The 17,174-nt window shown below is 37.5% G+C and overlaps 1 protein-coding gene across 3 annotated transcripts in view; it reads right to left on the bottom strand.

Annotated features, from left to right (window-relative positions):
- Nucleotides 1-2,689: 2,689 nt before the first annotated feature.
- flrt2 (fibronectin leucine rich transmembrane protein 2) overlaps nt 2,690-17,174 on the bottom strand; it is a 38,266-nt gene continuing 23,781 nt past the window's right edge. For 2 of the 3 annotated variants that reach the window (XM_081379097.1, XM_081379096.1), the window contains one exon: nt 2,690-8,446. In XM_081379097.1, the coding sequence (XP_081235223.1) occupies nt 6,054-8,042 (1,989 nt within the window). In that variant the 5' untranslated portion in view covers nt 8,043-8,446 and the 3' untranslated portion in view covers nt 2,690-6,053. Of the gene's footprint in view, nt 8,447-10,975; nt 11,492-17,174 lie in introns of those variants that run through there. The other variant, XM_081379095.1, reaches the window with a different exon arrangement.

Raw genomic sequence — 17,174 nt, forward strand, 5'->3', positions numbered from 1 at the left:
CAGATGTCTCAGTTCATAGAAGAAGAAGAAAAAAATATATATATCATCCATTTTGTTGGATGAAAAGAAAATATGTTTATGCAAGAGAGAAACTTGCTCAAAGATTGTTTATCGGGTTGTACGGAATAAAACTACGTATCAGCATCAGCTTGTTGTGCTACCAGAATACACTGTCACAAAAATGTAAAAACAGACACAAACACTGCAGCGTATTTAGAAGTTAAGAAGACGACAGAACAGGCATGCCTAGAAGTAAAACTATGGTTTTGCATCTTAATGTGCAACACAACCCAGATATTTGTCAAGAAACTTCAAACTCCAGACAGTTCGAACAAAACTTCTTTGGGATTTGAGGTTGCTCAGCTGGTTTTGATTCCACTTATTTCCAGCCTGCAAATAAGCTTATGTTGATTGATTGAGCAGAATCATGAGACATATTTAAAAACATGGTCTCATTCTTCATGTACCAATAAAATTGCATCTAAACCATCCTAGGAAAGCTTCAACAGGATAATCACGCACGATCAATAGTGGCTTTTGCTCTGCGTACTAATTGCGAACCTGATCAATAAAGTCAACCAGACAAAGGACCACTAACCTGGCAGATTAGCCCAGAGATCAGGAAGACTCATTTTAGCCTTCAGCTCTGAATAAGGAGAGACTCAGGGGTACCAGCTTTAATTCAGAGAAAATACACCACCACCTCACAATTCCTTTCCTTTCAAATAGCATATTACCCATTTCTGAATTCTCTTGGTATGAAAAGCAAAAGAGATGACTATAGGTTTGCCGAAACATCACTTTCCCCCTTTTTTTTTTTTTTTTGCTTCAAGGAAAATATGGAACTGAGAAGTATCTTTTGTAACCGGTGGAATCAGACAGTTGTCTGCTGACTTTGCTCCTATTGGACTCTAAGGAAATGTTTTTAACTAGTTTTAAAATGAAACTAAGTGTAGGTGTGTTTTCCCCTTCCAGTAGGAACATCTTTTAAGGGAAGTGTTGTACCAAGGCCACTTGGTACAAATCATCAAAAGAGTAAAATTAATATTTTATGATGCCCTGGTATTCAGGACGACAATCCGCACCTACAGTATACGACTAAAGGCTGTGAAAAGTTCTCACAATCATAGTGGAAAAGAGAAGCACAGCTAATCGCTGGCTCTCGAGACAATGGATTAACCATAACCTTGACGCTGAGCATTTCATTGTAAATAAACCAGGTGTAAGAGCAAATTTGTGCACTGCAAATATCAAAACAATCTTAAATCAAGATGCATTTACTTGGGAAGAAAAATTACAATAAATTAAGTAGTGTTTCCTGAAAAATAATAAAGTGTGTTTATGCTTAAAAACAAAAACCATTATCTCCTGATGGGATAAAAAAAAAACGCTGAAGAAAAAAAACGCAAAGTAAAAACAAGATTATTTGTTTTTCTTTACCTCACTGGCAGATATATTTTCTTGTTTATAGAAAATATAAGCATAAACTAGCTTAATTTTGACATTTTTTTTTTAGTATACAAGACAAATTAAGAATTTGTTCTCTCATTTTAGTAAATCATAACAACAATTTACTTATTCGTTCACTTGTTTTACATAAATGTTTAGTTAAATGTTAGTTAAATAGCTTAATTCCCTTGTTTTAGTAAATCATGGCCACATTGAACAAATTTGTTCCCTTGTTTTGATTTAACAAAAACAAGGGAACAAATTATAATGTATACTATTTAACGTCATCACAATTTAGTAAAACGAGGAACCAAATGATATTGTTTGAACAGGTTACTGAAAATTAGTACAAATTAGTAAAACATGCTGATGTATTTGTAAGTCGTAGGAACGAATTGTTAATTTGCGGCCACAATTTTTTTTTCTCATATGTCACAGGTGGGGATCCGTAGCTTCAATATATCTTGATTTAAAAATGTTTAGATATTTGTACTGGAAACAAGACAAAAATACTCAAGTGCGTATTTTAGGGGGACACATGAAATGCAAGATTTATCAAAGTAGTTAAGTTTTGGAGAGTTATCGACTATCAGTCTAAATTAAGCTCTACTGTTTATAAATAGGCTGGTTTTGGCTTCCCCAAACCTTGATCAGATATAATTCCAAAGGGACATTTACGTAAAAACGTCAGTGGGCAACCAGTCTCTGGCTTCAGAGTAATAAGGATGCATTCTAGAGAGGGTTTTATAAAAAAAGTTTGAATTACTGCTAACTTGTCAACCTCACGCATCAAATAGTCAATTGCTCCTTTTGTCCTTTTATGCAATATGGCCTCTGAACTAGGAATAGAATGCTTATAGAACATTTTATGGTGCAAACAAAATCAAATTAAATGTGATGGCATTAAACATTTAATTAATTAAAAACAATAAATCAACCTATTTTTCTTGAATTTCTTGAATTTAATATTCTTTGAATCAGATTTGTCTTGTAAAATGCTTAGGTTTTATTTTTTTTGTTTGTTGGCTGTCAGTACTTTAACGCATGTTTCAGTATATGTGCAAACGTAACATAAATGTAATTTGCTCATGTACCTCATCCTTTGAGAAATTTAACCTACTTGAGTTCACTAGCCAACAGTGCTGGACATCTATGGGTGCAATGTGTTAATTAATGGATCACGCATCATGAAACAAAAATGAAAAAAGTGAAATTTGGCTATAATGGACAAAATCAGTGGTCAATTCTGATGGCTCCTTTATTTTCCAAAAAAAGCTTGGGTTCTCTATTTACAACTTGTGCAAAACATTTAAAGGTTTCAAGGACTTTACATTGTAAGTTCAATTCAAGGCACATACATGGGACAACAACAACAGTTTAGTAGTGGAAACAAACAAAAGAAATTAAATGCACGTATAGCAATCAAAAGTAACTTTGGTTCCCAATGGATTCTACTTGCAAAACCCAGCTTAAAGACCAAACAAATCAGCATATCTTTAAAACGAGACAGTTTCAAAAATCGTAGAACCACTCCCCATCCTCATTATGAAGAAAAAAATGTTGTAGCACATGACACTTTGTGGTTGTTGTTCAGCTAGTCTTGGCTGTTCGAATGAACTGCCACTTGGTAATCAATTCATTCAAATATCAGATCGATTTAGCTTTATCCTAATGTAAAACCACTATATCCACCAATGTGCTGAAGTCTGTATTAAATAAGTTTTAATAGTGTATATCTACCAAACTGCACAGGCGAGAAAACTTTCAAAGCATAATAAAAAATATATTCTGTCAAAAAATAATGAAAGGGACACAAAAAGATGTATACAGCCACATGTGTGGTAGTGCTTTGCTCAGACTGACCTCACAGTCATTTAGAGTAATTATTCCAAACCAAATCAATGTGCTTTTTCAAGAGACGGATTGAATGTTGGTTAGAATTGCGGACGCAAGGCATTGCTCACAGTCCTTTTTGTGTAATACACCCATTTGACTACAGGGACACTACTGTGATTTTCAGCTCATCCATAGAAAATAAAGAACAATGTTCTCCACACGAGTGAGGCAATGATTCACTCTGAATCATAACACACCATTCTTGTCTGGAGGATAGACCTTGGCTTGTTAGCAATGTCATCTATTGATGTCTGTCAGGATGTAGTTTGCAATTGCCCTTCAAAATGTGTGCTTTCCATTCAGTCCTTGCCTTCAAAATGTGTAGCTCTCACTGTAATCCACGGATCTCTGCATAAATGATGTAAAATCCCTCACATTAACCACATTAAGACATACTGCTGGGTTACAGTAAGGCAATAGATAAAACTGTTTCATGTTTAGTATGACACATTTCTGGTTTTGGTAACGACCCAGCAAAAACCCTCCACGCTAGGCCTGAGGTCTTCAGTAGAGGGAATGATGTACTGGATAGTGGCACAAATAAGTTCCTCTGCTTAGCCTGCCTTTACTTTTCTCTCTGTGAAAATAAGTCGTTGAGAGGCTTGAGAATGATTTATCTCACTAACGGGTTAACTTTGCAGCGATTCATTTGGGTCTGTGCCACTGCAACCGCCTTCTCTCAGGGAACCAGAGCCTGACAACCGCACCGGACTTGTGTGGAGGAAGTCTGTTAAAAAGAGTTACGGGTGGCCACATGATTTGAAATGAATTGTTAATGGTGTACACATCAGTTAAAAGCCTTCAGATGAGAAATGGAGCCCTAGGATGTTCCAAATTTCAAGGAAAGTAGGGATGGGGTGGTCGGAGCAGCCTGCTGGGATGCTAATGAGAAACAATTTCAAGACCACAGAAGTGCAGTAGCCCTTTTTTCCCCTTTTAGAGAGCATTCTGTTTGTGACACGCACTGAGGCAAACCTTGTGTGTTGTTGGTAGTTAACCAGTGCAAGCACCAACTGTTAGTCACAGAAATCAAACATCTGTTAGATTTCGAGTAATTCCAAAAGCAATTTGGATGTAAACAAGTATCCCACGATCTAGTCTTACACTTAATGGCAAGTTGGAGGGCAATGAATGGTTAACTCCAACAATTAGGACCCCCACCCCAACTGCAAGCCCCCTCCCCAATCCAGAATCCTCCTGCCAAGCGAAAATAACCTCTGATTTTTTCTTTCCCCCCTCCCTTTCTTAGACCAGGGATTATGCAGTGGGGGTTTGAACTCGGCCCACAAAATAAAATCTTGTCAAAGCAAGTAAAGTCTATGAGTAACAGCGCATGATAAATACTTCTCCACAGTAAGCCTGCATTCCAAACTCGGCTCTCTGTCCTGGAAAACTGGTGCGCCATTAAAAAATAGTCCTAATTGCACTCATGCAGGGATCAGAAACTCTTTCAAAGACAGAATCTGGCATGTGCCAGTTCTTCTCCATGAAAAGGAGGCTTTTGTTTAAACATTCATTCATCATCCCACCTGATGTGATGCATGATTAAAAAGGGTTTTGGTCAGTAAAGGAAAAAGTTAGACAATGATGGGGATGTCGCTGTAGAATGTTCCTGATCACTTTCATGTGAGAGAACAGAAATAGATAGAGAGGTGGAGCTCTGTGTATTGCCCTAGCCTAATTTGTAAATCACAGAACATGTTCAGAAAGGGCATTTTAAGTATATAAAAGGGAAATACAGACTTGGTTGAAGTTTTTCATTGTTTCTTATGTTTTACAATTTATAATTTAAGAAAACATGAAGCAGATTACAGAGCTCCCTCAGGATATTCATAGTTTACCTAAGGGGCTTAGCTATTATATTACCTAATTTTATGTTTGGGCTGCTAATTACTTGAAAATAAGGCTCCAGCACAAAAGCTATCCACATAAAAGTCAGAAATATGACATGCTAGAGTGTTTGTGGTCTATTTGAGATAATATTCTCTGAATGGACTGAAACAAGCTGCCCCCTGGTGGGTAAAATTAAACATAAACATGCCCTGGAAAATGCATGCACAGGAACCCTTAGGCCCATCTCTCTACCGCGATCACTGATGTCAGCCTCTCCTTCTGAGAACTGCAGGGTGTTGAAGAGTGGTCCTTTTCCCTTCAAATGTGATTTCCACAAAAGCTCATTTCCTGAATGACTGCCCATGCTCTCTGCTGCATTTTGAAAGTGCACTTCAATTCCCCCCCCCAAAAAAGGAAATAAAAACTCAGCTCCTTTTTTTCTACTGCAGCTTAATCAGCTGTGTTTTGGTTTCCTGACCATTGTTATCTTAACTACTGTTGTGTGAAGGGTAGCTGTATTTCAGCACAAAGGGCATATTTTGGTTGTGTGGTTAGCAATGTTTTCAAGATCTTAAAGTGGTTGAGAGGCAAAACCTGTGGACTGCACTTGCAGCAGGTAGCCAACGTCTACGGCGTCAACATATATGCAGCGTCTTTGAGTGAAACCACTTTGAGCCTCACAAATTACAAAACCATTTCATATTTACTAAGAATAGAAAATATAGCAGAATTCCACATAGTTGTCCACAGTATAAATTACCATGTTGACTGCACCTGGAAATATATATATATATATGTATATGTATGCGTATATTGTACAGTATATTGAACTACATTTTCTTTGAACAAATGGTTGTAGCATCCATTGAAAAGCATCATGTGTGGCAGAAGTCCACACTGGGAACGTTACTGCTCTTGCAATAAGCTATGCTATTGTTACTAAGGTGACAGTCTCGGAGGCCAATTCCTCCATTAGGTGTGTAGATGGGCTGAATTCTGAAGTCCCCTTTTAAAAGCTGCTCATTGTTTAGCGACACTATCTGAAAGCTTGTTTCAGTCATTTCCAGGATGGAGTTATCCTTTTTGGTGCCGGCCTCGCAGTAGTCATCTTTTCTCCTGCCGCGATTGTATTTCCATTTGGACGACGATGACCTGCTTTTCTTGTGCATGTGCCAGCAAAACACGCTTAGAAGTGTCACTAAGACCACCAACACTGCCCCACCAATCACTCCAGCTAATAGGAGTGTGGAGGTGTTGTCTTGTTGGGCAGCCTGCTCGGATTCAGAGTTCGTGGATGTGGATTTGGTCTTAGCCTCAGAACAGATAGTATCCTCACCTGGTCTGTAAGTGTTAAGAGTATCCAGAACGTACACGCAGATGCGGTAGATAGACCTGGGCTCCAAATTTGACAGGCTAAGTCTTCGTTGGTATCCTGGGACTGTTCTTTCTCGATGGATGTCGCTCATCAAACTCTGCCCCATTTTGACCCAAGTCACCTTGTAAGCAGTCACAGTGAAGTAAGACTCCCAGCTCACATCAATGCAGGTAGAATTAACAACATGAAAGGAGATTTTTAAGGGGTCTTCATAAGGAGGTAGGGGACCAGGAGGGAAATGTGGAACTGGGGGAGTGGGGTTGGCTGAGGCGGGGTAAAAAGCAGTGGGTGAAATGGTGGTGAAGTGGGTGGTTCTAGAGGTGGTCGTAGTGATGGTGGTGGTTCTGCGGGCTGGCAATGTAGATGGATATGAATGGGTTGGCCAGGGATGCAACACAGTGCCTGCAGGGCAGTCAATGGCATCTAAGGTGAGCTCTCGAATTACCATACCACGCACCCTTTCTGGACTCTGACACGCAAACCCGCGGACATTTATCGCAGACGGCAGAGACCTGAGCCATGCAATGACCCACTTAATGCTGCAATCACAACGCCAGTGGTTGCTTCTTGCATTAAGGTGCCTCAGGTTTCTCAAGCCGTCAAAGACACCCGATGGAAGAAATTGTAGCTGGTTGTTAGAGATATCTAACTTCTCCAGTTTACTAAGCCCAGCGAAGGATGTCACTTTAATGATGTCCATCTGGTTTTCCTGCAGGTTGAGCTTGGTCAGGGATGCACTAGGAAGCAACGGTGGTGGAGTGGTGAGGGAGTTGCGTGCTAGGGACAGTTCTTTGAGGTTGACAAGATCCTGGAAGGTTCCTGGAGCAATGGCCTCATCCTCAAGCAAGTTCCCATCCAGCAACAGTCGCTGCAGTGTAGTGACATTCTGGAAGGCATCCTCGTCAATGTCTGCAATGCGATTCTCATCCAAACGCAGCTCCTTGAGATCTGCTGGTAATCCGATAGGAATGCTGCTTAGGTGGTTTTTGGTGAGGAAAAGAAGCTTGAGGCTGACAGCCTCTCTGAAAGCCCCCTCCTCTACCCCTACAGTTGAGATGGAGTTGTCATCCAGGTGGAGTTCCTCCAGCATGGGAAGCTGGGCAAGTGCTGCCCTTGATATAGTCTGGATGTTGTTTTCCTGAAGGTGCAGCACTCGAACGTTCTTGGGAAGGTTGAGGGGAAATTCATCCAGCTGATTTCCATATAGGTAAACGGTATCTACAGAGGCAACATTGTGTAGCTCCAACGGAAAGCCGGCATTGTTGATCTGATTGTTGTGGAGGAAGAGGGTCTTATATCCCTCTTGCACCCCCAGAGGCACAGACGTCAGGCTTCTCTCATTACAGTAAACAAATGTTATATCGCAGCGGCACTCCTCGGGACAGGAGGAGACAGGGCTGAACTGCACATGCAAGCTCAACAACACTGTCAACCAAAAACGAAGAAATGAAGTCCAATCGTTATTCCAAAATCCAGCTTGAAACTCCATAATGAAAAAGAAAGGGAGGGAACGGAAATGGCAAGACAAAATCAGTGGTTTGGAGGGAGTAAAAAGGAAATGTAACAAATCCAGAAAAATGAAGTCCTTTAAAAGATTACTCTAATGTGCAGTTTGCAGATAACCAGGAATTTGGGGAGTAATCCCTTGATAATTTCTAGTCCTTGTCTGGAGATGGTCTCATTAGAGTGCATGGGTTCTCTCACTTAAGCCATCCATGCTGAGGAATCAAATCATTGCAGAACTGCTCTAACTCAATGTAGGGCCCATGCAGGGTGTGACTGAGAGAGTGCTGAAGCACTGTGCCACACCGTCCACCTCCCAGCCTGCTGTCAAGTGCTGATGGGCCCCAGCCCCGGCTGTTTCCGGAAGATGTGACATTTGTGTCCAGAGACCTATTTCAAAAGAAGGAGAAATTAGAATACAAAAAGTTAACAACAAAAGCATAGTAGGCCAATAAACCTTATCCATTCATGTTGTTCACTGACTCCATAAAATGCACTAAAATTATACTCATTTAGAAAACTTACAATGAATGCCTTGTAAGTGATTAAATCTCAAGACAATGGTATTAAACTGCATAAATGGGATTTATTTCACAAATTCCAATAAATAAATCAAAACAAACATCGATCAATAAATAAAATACAGTAAAATGGAAAATAACTTAACAAAACATGATGCAAGGATTATGTGGTTGCACATAACTTTTGTGTTTATTAAAGGTATATCCAAGTACATGACTACTGCTTATGCAATATTCTCTGTTTACTGTATGGTGTCTTCATTGTGCATCATAGAATATGCACGTCCTGCTTTAGCATAGCTCAAAGGTGGAAAATATGAGTTGAGGGAGAGGGTGTGTCCTACACAGCTCAGAGTGACAAATGCTGCCTGTCAAATTAAATGGGATCGGGGTATAATTTAGCCTCTCTACCTGCAATAAATGATCAGTACAGGTTTTTTCTTTTTTTTTTTTTTTTCTCAGCAAAGAGGTTTTATGTTAGCTCAAGATCTCAGAATCACTACTCACACTGAATCTACCATTCAAACTGTATTGTTCTCATTTCTGAGTGATTTAAATAAAACATTCAAAATAAAAGTAAGCTGATTGTGCACTGTTTTTCATCATAATAAAATTATTTATAATTGTCCAAGGCAGCTACTGCCCTTTAATCAACATTGGGGAAAGGTTTTTTTTTTTTTTGTATAACCTGGGGTAGATATATATTTTTCTCATAAAATAGTTAGCAGGCTTTTTGGCTGGCATTTACACTTCATGAAATATGACAGCAGTATACTATTTTGTACTTGACAATATCAAAACCAGTATTTATACACATATGCAACTTAAAACTTTTATGTTAGTCCTTTTTGATGTTTTCATTGTTACTGTAAAATAACATACTTCTTGGTATCTTGAGCATTCAGCAAACATCTTTGCATTGGACTGCTCCTTTTGTGACCTGACCATCTGCTTTGTTAACAGAGTTAAGACAATCGATGCCTGGCAAGAGATCACTTATCTTTACTAAGAAGCAAGCTGTGACAGATGTGATTTAAATAAGATACATTACCGGAAAACAAAACCAAAATTATATGTTTGAAATTGTATTTGATATTGTGAGTATAAAGACGTTTACAGCAAACTATAACCTACACTGTAAAAAAAAAAAAAAAAAGAAAAAAAAAGTTCATAATTTTAAAAAGTTGTGACCGTAAAAACCTAATAACTGGTTACCTGCAAGTTCCCTTACTATACACAGTAAAATTGTATTTATTTTAACAGATAATACCTATAGTTGTACTGTAAAATACTATGAAAAGTATGATTTTTGAAGTAAAAAAAAAATCAAGACAATATACTTGTACAGTAAAATATTATTCAAATATTTTTCTAAGTATGAATCAAAGTATAAATATTAAAGTATGATTCACCAAGTAAAACAGTAAAAAGATACCCAGAAATGATGCATCACATTTAATTATATTGTATTCAATAATTTAGTATTTGTATTTATTCTTACTATTATAATAATTTATGTTACTCATTTTATGTTACAGTTCACTGAATTATTCATGTCATGGGTTACCCGATGGTGTTATGCGTTTGTGTGCTACACATGCTCAGTCTATATTGTGTTTATTGACTATTGTTCATGGAAAGGCCTTTTTTTTTTTTTTTTTCTAAACGTAGGTTCATCGTGTGGTCTTCCATTTTACCACCTATATTAATACGGTGCTCAAATTGAACAAATTAGACTATATTTTAGTTGTTAAATTGGTTGCTATACTATCAGTTAAGAAAATATACGTAAAGAACTGCAAACTATGCAGACACCTAAATACCATCCATAATTGCTGAAACGTCACATTTTTAGGGCGAATTTCTGACAACAGCTAAATGTAGGCTAACTGTATATTGAGAAACAGCATGTCCTCAAAAAGAAAGAAAGAAAAAAAAGAACAAATACAAAACAACACTAAAAGTTTGTATCGCAGGAAACATTTCGAGGCAGATCAGGTGAACTGTTGATGTGAATGAATAATCAGATGGTTCTTCTGAGCTCCGAGCGCAAGTAAAGAAACGGTGCTATGATGCGCATTGATGTTTGACCAGAAAAACCGCTTTAGTTGTCCACTATTTACCCTAAATATATTATTTGAGATGTTGAAATGATGCCAACCCATAAACGCAGCAGTTTGCGGAAAAGTAAAAGCCATGGTTAAGCAGAATAGTTTCGGTCGAAATGCCTGGAAACTATACTAACGGCAATGTAACTTACAAGTAGTCATTCATGTCCAAAACCAACAGTTTTAACTTAAAATGTGGATGTCTACTATAACCTATTCCTGGATTTAGACGGGTAAATGGACCGGATCCACCACAATAAATTCAATTGTTTCCATTAAAATCAGCTTACCTTATAAAGCATGATTTTATCCGTATATTTCAAGCACATAGAACACTTGTCCCCCTATCCTTGTTCATGCGCTCGGTGAAATCGCTGGGACGTAAATATCCAGCGCCATTCCTACTACATGCTGTTCTACCGAATCGGTTCCGAGCTCCTCTCCGCCCGCGGCTCCTCCGGACAGCATACTGACTCCCGTGTGGAGAGCTTAGTGCGCGCGCTCACTACTTTTTGCCTAAGTGATTCCCTCTGTTCCCCTTTCCACGGCTGAGCCCACGTTTAAACATTTAATTTACATCAAATTCACATTTAAAAAATCCACTTTCTCCAGGGGTCGGAAAACTCGCCGAAAAATCCAAAAAATACATCCACGTCACCGCGTATCATATCATCATATACTTCGAGAAAGCCAAACACAAGAGTTCGTCGATTTATCTCCGAGAGATGTTTACAGAGCAAAACTGCGCTGGTAATGATCTGTTCTCTGCACACCTCCGTCCTCTCTCTCTCTCTCTCTCTCTCTCTCTCTCTCTCTCTCTCTCTCTCTCTCGTTCGGTCGATCCTCCCACACTGTCCTGAGTAAAGAGATTACAGGCTGGGGTGGAATGACACACATTTTAAGTTCCTCAACTCTGTTTAAGGATAGGAGCTTGCTTTGTTGATATGTTTACATTTTACCATTTAACGTCAATGTTAGTCTAAATGAAATTATTCTACATTATTATTATTATTATTATTATTATTATTTTTTATGTATCTCCTTATTTATTCCCCCTTGTGTCGTTCCTATATCTTGCATTACTCTTTATATATATGAAAGCATGAAAATTCACCTTAACCCCACCCCCTAAACCATAAAGAGTACGAATTAGCCACCAATTTGCCAAAACGTAAAACAGTAACGTGTTGCAAGTGTTGGTGGAGCACAAAAACTTTTTTTTTTTTTTGCAAATACAATGAATATGTCCAGTCTCTATATTCAAAATCATCATCAATCATTCAAAAGTATTATAAAAGTAGTTTATACTTGTTTCTTCTGAAGTCATAAGATTTAAGTCGTTTTTCAGTGAAAATGTTGACTTCCTATAGTGCAGAGCACTCATTAAAGATGCAATGAATAATTTGAGTCAGATCTTTTGAATGAACTCAAAACTGATGTAGTCCACAAACACACCCAGCAGATTAATTAGTTTTACCTATACCGTTACTTTCCCACTCTTAGAAAAAAAAGTTTGACAACACTTTATTTTACATTGTCCTTGTTACATAGGTTACATATACTTACCATAGTATTAACAGTAAATTATGCATAATTACATGCATCTGACCCTCAAACCAAACCCTAACCCTATAGTATAGTACATGTAGTTGCTTAATATTACTCAGTACTTAAATGTATAATTACACTGTAACAATGACACCTTAAAATAAAGTGTAACCAAAAGTTCTATAGGGTTCTGTACAGATTATATACAATTTTAAAGACATATTTATGCCAAAAACGTTATATAGCCTATTCATGTCTAAAATGATTACATACAATTTTCATGTTTATTTAAAGTATTCTCTAGTATTCTCTCTAATTCTAAAGTATGAGCTGTTTAATTAATACAAATTAATTAATAAAATAAAATATATAGTAAAATAAATCTATAAAATTATTTATTCTAAGAATTCAGCTCTTTTTTGCAGTCTCTTTCAGACTAAGTAATAAATATTATATCCATATGTATACTATTGTTTTTAGGTGGCTGAGGCAAACTTAAGGGAATCTCTCTTTCTTTCTCTGTTTGAAAACCAAAGACAGCTGTCTTGCTGCCTGGTTAGTCATTGAAATGACAAGCAGCGTCTTTGTATGAAAGCACCTTCTAAGATAACTGCTTTCAGACAGTCTTCCAATAACGTCATGTCTAATAATGTACAACAAATTCAAGTAAGCTTAGAGATTTAAGCACATATACACACTTATGTCTTGCTTTCCTCCTACTACCGTACTGACAGTGAAAGCGTTTTTCAGCCACGTTTTTCGGACACAGCTTCTCTCTCCCTCTCTCCAAGCGTAGCATTCATTACCTATTCGCTCACGGGTGTGCAAGACGCACAAAATGTGCCGAGACTGCACTCTGTCAGACTATACATTTTAATTAGGGCCACATTACTGTAAACGCGACATGATATTTAAATAGTGGCCGACTAACAGTGAGGGGACAGCTTGACGTAGGCCTATATCCAGTGGGAGGGAAAACTCCACACACTTATTAGGACCCGAATGATTTGGCAATCAATTTGCAATCGTTAGATGAAATGACAAGGAAGGGCAGAGAATTATAATCGTTGAACATTGAGAAATGAGAGTGTCTCCCACCGTATTGAAAATAAATTGATCCTAGTATCCGAGTTCCATTGTATCATGTTGCGAAGAGCCCTTTTAGTGACTTTCCAGATGTCTTTTATATTTATTTTTATCTTCTAAATGTCAGTGATTGACTGCATCGTCCTTCCCGGTCCACAAAATTTCATTTCAACATAAATCCTGCCTGCCATACAGACAATGAATTATATACTGAACCCCCAAAAAATATGCATGAGTAAAATGACAGGCTGCCATATTTTATATGGAATCACATTTACTTAAAAACACTGTCTTGGAGTGTCTCAATCGGCTCCCTAGTTTTATAGTAAGTAACAAGGATATCAGCCTCTCAAAATTCCTGAGTGTCTATTTACACTAAGTGCAAATAGCCCGCCTTGTTGGTAGAGGTTATTTACACTAACTCCGCCCACTGACATCTGGTTGGGCCAGACAAAATGATGGAAGATGCTGCATTATTACAAGTGTCCATATATTTTTACATAGTGTAAATATTATCTACAGTATCACTATTTGCCAATAGTGTCAACAGCCGCTGCCTAAAAAATCCCATCTAAACCAGTGAGCACTATATTCATGTATCACAAATTTTGTCATGTATTCTTAAAGGGTCCAAACAAAAATGAGGGTTTGTAAATGATGACAGTTTTCATGTCGTACAAATGTGTATTTCTTTCTTGTGTAGAACACGAAAGAAGATCTTCTTTTTATGTCCAAACACACACACAAAAAATTACAAATATCAAAACTATAAATTAAAAGTAATTTTGAAGTAGAAAATCTAAACATTTTTTTTTTTTCGTGGCCTAATGGTTAGAGAGTCAGACTTGTAACCCGAAGGTTGTGGGTTTGATTCTCAGTACTGACAGGAACATGTAGGAGGGAATGAACAGTGCTCGCTTCCACCCTCAATAACCAACTGAGTTGCCCTTGAGCAAGACACCTAACCCCCAATCGCTCCCCGGGTGCCGCAGCTGTTCCGGGAGTGTAGCCATGGCTTATAGTGTATGTGTATGTTAACTATTCACTGCTCTTAATGTCCATTTACTAACTTTAATGCAGTTAAATGCAGAGGGACAAATTCCGAGTATGGGTTACCATACTTGGCCTTCTCGGCATTTTCCCTCTTTTTTCCCTCTTTGAAGTACCTAATGATAAATGTAACTATACATTTTTAATAATTGGTCTAATTATTTGGGGACAGTGACATCCACAACACACCAATTAATGATAAAGACCTGGGAAAACAATATTGTTGGAATCAAAACATCGAACCAGCTGACAAACAATAAAAACATTGACAGCCAATCAGAATCCACGTGACTTCAAAGAGCTTAAGCATTTAAAGCAGCAGACAACATGACTGCAGTGTGCGCTTATAATAAACAAAACGATTAGCATTGGCGTGGATGACAATATAGTTATCGTTATTGTTCTTGGTGTGGACGGGCCTTACATCTCTTAAAGGAATAGTTCACTTCAAATTGAAAATTCTGTCAACATTTACTCACCCTCATGTTGTTTCAAACCTGGATTTCTTTCTTTTGCTGAACGGTAACCAGACAGTTGATGGACCCCATTGACTTCCATAGTAGGAAAACATACTATGGAAGTCAGTGGGATACATCAACTGTTTTGTTATAGCGACATTCTTCAAAATATCTTCTTTTGTGTTCAGCAGAAGAAAGAAATTCATGTAACAATCAGGACACAATCATGTCACATGTAGGCTAATTGAATCAATTGTTTAGTGGATTGTGTCTTTGCTTATACCAGAATTTGTGTTCACAATATAGAAAACTAGAGAGCCGAATGAGACGCAGTGCTACAATACCAGAATAGTTAGCAATACTTACAAAGTAGAAGGTTTTCTAAAGTATTTGCTCATGCCTTTCAGTTTCATTATAGCAGTGGCAGGACACAATTTACAGCTCCTTTTATGCAAGTGAAGGAATTTCTTTTATTTTCTTATTGCTTTTAATGAACCACATGGCCCTTCAGCAGCCAGCTACTCAAACAAACAAATGCAGATCTACTGCGCACAGGAGTTTTACTAGTCTGAAGTGTTCAAAGGGCTGCTACCAAAACTCATGTGTGATTTATATTCCTCATCACACCGTGAAAAGTGCACAGATCCTTTTTCTTAAGACCACCTACAACATACTATATGCAGTATGTCCATATCCAAGACGTTTAATTGTTAAATATTTAATAGTTGAGACCAAATATTAACACTTTGTGGCTGAAAGCACATAGGTTTGTTTAATAACAATAATAATAGTAATTTTAAAAAGAATAGGCAAAAGAACAAAGGTTTACAAATGCTCTGTTCAAATCGGATGTCTCCTTTTATGAAATCTGAAATTGTAACATTGAACTTATCATTCATGTTTTTAACTTATTTTGTCTCAAGCAACCTGCATGGAGTAGTGATGTTCCATTTGTGAACAAATCATTGTTTCAGAATAAATCAATTATTTAGTGAGTAAGTTGTGAATAAAATGGAGGAAAAAATAGATCAGCTTTTTTTTACCATGTGCAAGATGCTTAAATGCTCTTTTTGGAGTGTTGTGGCAGATCTGTACACATACATTTTAAGGATAATAAGTCTCGTTTTTATTGTGAATTGGTTGAGTAAATGATTCAAAGACTAACTTCCCCAGACTTGTGGCCAAAAACAACATCATAAGTCACATGTCAAAACCTGCAGACAGGGTAAGTACATGAATTTGAATGAAACTTTTTTTGATTTAAAAGAATCGACTCTCTGAATCAAAATCCCCACCAATCAGTTTTAAAATCTCAGCAGTTTTGCCCTAAATTTGTCAACTTACAGGTTTCTAAATGTGAAATATGTACTTGCTGTAAAACAATAATCTGTATACAGTTGCTTAGATTAAACACTAACACTCTGAGGTGTGGCTGATACCATCCCTATTTCCAAAAAAATATGCTACAAACTTGCATAATTAGTTTTAACTCATATCACATCATCTGATGGAAATGTTCCACTGCTGATAGATTTGACTGGAAATAGGTTTCAGGACACATTTATTCTGCTGGTTGAGCACTCAGTGGGTGTCTGGGAGGCAAAGCTTAAAATCTGGATCAAAGCCCTCGCTCACTGACCCCTCTGGACCCAATCCACAATCGGAGCACTACAGAGAGACAGCGGTGCCCACACACTCTCCTAACCAACATGCATTGCACTTTACAGTATATGTGATTTAGTAGATTTCAGGGGCGTAACAATATATCGTATCACAATATATCGCAATACAAAAATGCACTATATATTGTGTATAGTTCACCCAAATTAAAAATTACTATGTGAGGAAAAAATTCTGAGTTTTAGTGTCAGTACTACATTAAACTACTATATATAATTTTGAATATAATGCATAATAATGCAGTGGGGGAATATTTGTGGGTCCTGATACTGTCAAATGTCTTTTGTTACCAGTAAAAAGTGGCCTGCATTATTTTAAATATATCTAGTCAGTGCAAGCATATTCGTCTAAAATAACTCTGTATCTTCAGCTTCAGAATCATGAATATTTTTATGCTGGTGTCACCATTGTCCTGTGCATTGGGTTATCAGCACCAAGCCTATTAGTTTACACCCACAATGTAATAACAAATTTAGTATTTTAATCAACAGTACATTTTTTTGTTAACATTTTATCATATGTCTTGAAGTATTCAGTATCGTAATATGTATTGAATCGTGACATGAGGGTATTGTTACACCCCTAGTAGATTTGTATGTGTATGTGTTCACTGTAAAAAGTGTTCAGTCAACTGATCACTTTTTACAGTGTTGTAATTCTTTTCCAA

The sequence above is a fragment of the Scardinius erythrophthalmus genome (genome assembly GCF_964197995.2).
Source record: "Scardinius erythrophthalmus genome assembly, chromosome: 11".
In the NCBI taxonomy this organism is placed as follows: Eukaryota; Metazoa; Chordata; class Actinopteri; order Cypriniformes; family Leuciscidae; genus Scardinius; species Scardinius erythrophthalmus.